The sequence below is a fragment of the Papaver somniferum genome, chromosome 2, assembly GCF_003573695.1.
Source record: "Papaver somniferum cultivar HN1 chromosome 2, ASM357369v1, whole genome shotgun sequence".
In the NCBI taxonomy this organism is placed as follows: Eukaryota; Viridiplantae; Streptophyta; class Magnoliopsida; order Ranunculales; family Papaveraceae; genus Papaver; species Papaver somniferum.
Genome location: NC_039359.1, coordinates 97,743,416 through 97,748,193, shown reverse-complemented (window position 1 = coordinate 97,748,193; position 4,778 = coordinate 97,743,416). Strand labels below are relative to the sequence as shown.

At 38.4% G+C, this 4,778-nt stretch overlaps 1 protein-coding gene across 1 annotated transcript; it reads right to left on the bottom strand.

Annotated features, from left to right (window-relative positions):
- Nucleotides 1-710: 710 nt before the first annotated feature.
- LOC113351664 (calsequestrin-1-like) lies at nucleotides 711-1,169 on the bottom strand. The gene has a single exon (XM_026595606.1). It carries the CDS (start codon nucleotides 1,167-1,169, stop codon nucleotides 711-713), a length of 459 nt encoding a protein of 152 aa, XP_026451391.1.
- Nucleotides 1,170-4,778: the final 3,609 nt, after the last annotated feature.

Below are 4,778 nucleotides of genomic sequence, written 5' to 3'. Positions count from 1 at the left end.
TTGAGTAGAGCTTCAATCAAGAAGTCATAGAATTACTCAAAGATGTGCCGGGTTCAGTATGAGATGATCTATACCGGGCAGGGGCTCTAACAGTCCGCTTGGGTCTCGAATTATGAGAAGAAGATGAATTCTTCTGATTCTCCTGCAACAAATCATTTTCCTATGATTAATAAATCTGATCAAATGGAGATGAAGAAAATATACAACTTACTGAGACAGACGCTTCTACTTCATGCTTCGACTGAGGTTCGTTTCGAGAAGACATACTACCACTGGACATAGCGATGAAAGGTATGATAATCTCTGCGCGATGAAACTAACTCAGGAACGGAAGAAATATTTGCGTAAATGCTAAACCCTAAGTCTTGGAGATATATATGGGATACGGTAGGTGCTTATCTTCTGTGAATAATCAATTCAGTTGCGAGTTTTACTGAAACCCTAAGTTTCAAATAATATCAATACTGGAGACGCGGAGGAAAATAACGTACTGGGACTGACCAAAGTTGGATATGGTCAGAAAGCCACACGACATTGTGTATGTTACATGTTTTCTCAGCACATGCGGCATATCCTAGTATTTTGCAGATGGAAACCTCCATGGAAAATCTTAATTCTGAAGTGAAGCTATTCAAATAATCAAAGAAGATGTCTACTACTACAAAGACTAAGAAAAACGTTCAAATATTTAAATAAGATTATGAGCAAGACTAGTCGTCAGAGTCATCCGATTCGTCGTCGTTATCATCATCATCATCATCCTTTTCATCCTCTGAAGAATCCTCTCCGGACTCTCTCTCGGAATCACTGTCTGAGTCATCAGGGAATTCTTCCTCGATATCGCCATACATTGCATCCAAAAGGTCTTCTTCATCACGCTCAACCTGAAGATCAGCCTTGACCAGTCGCTCAATCTCCTTATGAGGCGGATATGGCTTACTTTTGCGTTCTATCAGATCCCATACAAGTTCTTCTTCTTCCTCTTCAGCATCTGAATCTGAGGCTACACCATTAGGACGGGATCGTAGCCTCTCCTCGGCTTCTTGTGTTTTCCGCTGGATTCTACGCCTTTTCTCTCGATACTCAACAAGTATCTCCTCCCTTTCTTTCCTCTTCAAGAGCTCGTCACGAGCATCTTTCAGCCTATCAAGAGACATGCTATTTATCATCCTTTTAGCATGGTCAGTGTTGGCGTGTGCTTAGCCGCAAGGATCCTCGAATCCTCCTCAGAAAAGCTGGAATAATAATCACTGCTGGAGGACACCATTTTCTGGAGCCAGAAGCACAGAATCACGGATATGCTGATAATAAATTCACTCCAAAAATGGTAATCCTTAACTCTTACCTCTTTACAATTCCACTAGCACAATGATTGTGATATAAGAGTTAGCACTCCAAAATTAGTTCGTTCCTTAAAACCTGCAATAACGAACAAAGCTTTATCATTTGAAAATTAAAACCTGATTTTTCATAAAATCATGAACATAATTTTCATGATATGAACATCCACAACTGAGCTATGAAACTTACACCAAGACAATATTTCATCATAAATAAACTGTCTAATTTCAAGGGTTACTCAAAACCCGTGTTTTGATTTTGCTAAACAATGATTAACGTGAATAATTCATGTAAAATTTTCAAAACCTTTATTTACTCACGTAAATAAATATATGGCATTATATTATGGTATATGTCACGGTTTCACAAAAAAAAAAACTCTTTTCCTTCGTATGATCGTCTTTCTTTGAAACGAGGGTTTATTTCGGTTTTGTGAAAACTTCACACCTTTTAAGATAAAGTTTTAGTTTCCATGAAAGTTCATAAACAAAATTTTATCACTGGACACAGGTCTATTTCAAAGAGAAAAATCTCTCAAGCTAGGGGTTATTGCTAGTCTCTTGAACTAACAATCAAACGAACATACGTTTAATAAAAATAAGGGTTTTTTACAAAACTCACACTCATACATGCGCATGTATATAATTTTAGCATGATTAAGGCATGGACAACTCATGAAACTCATGAACTTCTAAAAAAAACAACTCACGTGGTCGGTGTCGGCCGGAATACGGCCGACCGACGATCGGACGGCGTCGGCGATCAAACAGCGGCAGCAGCTCCGACGAAAATTTTCATGCTCTCTCATATGCTTGAGCGTGAGGGTGAGGAAGGGATGAAGGTGGTGGTCGGTTGTGTGAAGGTGAAATAAAAAAAAAAAGATTAATCCCTTTTATATCAAATTTTATTTCCAAAACCTAATTTCACAAGGATTTTCTTTTTGGGCCCGGCCCATGAATCCTAAAACGACCAAGGTCCCGTCATCAAAATCAGCGGTTCAACACCAACTAATTCTCATTAGACGATGCTCTATCATGCCACTGGGATATTCGTTCAAGGCGTGGTCCAATCGCGCAATCGAAAATCCGGTAACGTCTTATCTTATGACTAAGTTCAATTACTCTGGAAAATCACCATTCAATGCTGACTGAGGAACATGACTGTCCCTCACTAAGCAAGGGACTTAATGTAGATGGTGGATTTTTGACAAGGGTTAAAATCGTAAAACCATAATTATGCATGCTCCTGATCCAACAATCATATGAATATTGAGGCTCATGTCTCTCATTGAAGCATGAAAGCTCATGCCACAAGAATCTCTGACTGAGAATGCTGTCTCTCAGAGTATACGTAGATGTGTAGTCTCTCAGCTGACGCAACGTCATATTTCATGAATACTGAGCAATTTCAGTAACCACTTCTATGTAGAATCGCAAGGTTGGACAGCTCCTAGACAACACGCCTGCTAGTATAGAGCAATAATGTCTTCAAGATGTAACAATGTTTTCCCTGACTATATAAATGTGACGCTTCAACAAGATCATATCACCTGAATAATTAATGCTCCTAGACAATCGTACTAGTATAGAGTTATCAATTAATTATTCCTAAATTATTAGATCATTAACTGAATCCCTGGAAAATATTCCACATCAGTTATAGTATTTCGTTACTTCAATTCATGGTTCCTCCCAGCAGAATTCCATGGGTTAGTAATAAATATTTGGTGTACGGGCATCTGAGCAGCTATCGAGTAAGCCCCGACCAAAATGGTGCAAGTGTACTAAGCAATAATGCAGTAACGAGCACCTGAATGCACGAACGAGCATTCCAAAATACGAAGAAACGATGAACCTATGCAAAATAGGAAGAAAATAATAAATAATAAAATATTAATAAAGGCGCTAAGGGACTGGGACCACTGGCCGACCGGTCGTTCCGTGGCCAGTCCCACGCCCACGCCCACGCCCAATTTTATATTTTATTATTTTCCTTGATCTCATGAAAATCTCTTCATTTGAGCAAATATCCTTCGTTTCATGAGAAAACTCCTTGAATTCATGAAATTTCTCTCAAGTCGTGAAAAATAATATAAAATTAGGTAAACTCGTGGGACCGGGCCCTAGCCGGCCGGTCATGCCCTAACCGGTCCCACACGCCCCTTATTTTTTATTTTATTTTTATGTTTCCCTCATCTCATGGAAACTCCTTGATTTCAACAAATTCTTTGGTTTCAACAAACTCCTTGACTTTATGATATTTCCCTAAAATCATGAAAAATATTATAAATTAGGAAAAGTGCCTTGGGAACGGATTCCTTGGCCGTACGACCATGTCTTGGCCATAGCCGGTCCCACACTTCATGATTCTTTTATTATTTATTCCTTCATCTCATGAAGTTTTCCCGATTTCAGCAAAAATCCATGATTTCTTCATATTTTCTCAAAATGTTGCTCAAACACACACCAGAAAATATTGAAACTCTCAGAACTTAGACACGGACATTATGGTGACGCGGGCATGTCTCCTTGACCGACCAAGGCCGACCCTAGGGCTTGCAAATAGCCGGTCCCACATGTTTTAATAATTTTGACCTAATTTGCTCAATTGCTCATATTGGGTCCAAACTCTTCTCAAACAACTGGGAGTTTGCTCAAACGACCATCAGTTGGTCCCACGACCACCAAAAGCCGGTCCCATGATCTATTGGCCGGTCCCTCATCTCTCCATAATCAGGTTTTACTACCTAACGCTCACACGAGCATTATTTTAATAAATGATTAAACCAGCATTTAATCATCTTGTCACCAACTGGTCTTCAAGAGACTTTGGTACTTTTCTTATTTGAGCATCTGGGCATTACATGGTCGACTCGTCATCCCATGTAACCGGTCCCTCCTTCACTCTATGTTTGATTTTCAATAAATCATCAATTAATCAAAAATTAAGGTTTCGAATCCAGAGCTCTGCAGAAACATAATCCTAAGCAAATTCAAACACCAATAATTTTATGTTGATCCCGTGATCAACACTTTTATCATTATGCTCGACCTAGTTGTCAGTATCTTAGATTAATATTTTATTTGGTCCTTCTACCATTCATCAGATGAGCAATATTTGCTCAGACCATGAATATTGGTTCAACTATCAATATTCAGTAATTCATCAAATGAGCAATATTTGCTCAGACCATGAACTATCAATATTCAATAATTCATCAAAATGAGCAACATTTGCTTAGATGGGCAATATTTTATCAGACCATGAATATTGGTTCAACTATTAATATTCAATAATTCATCAAAATGAGCAACATTTGCTCAGATGAGCAATATTTTCTCAGACCATGAATATTGGTTCAACTATGAATGTTCAATAATTCATCAAATGAGCAATATTTGCTCAGTCCATGAATATTGGTTCAACTATCAATATTC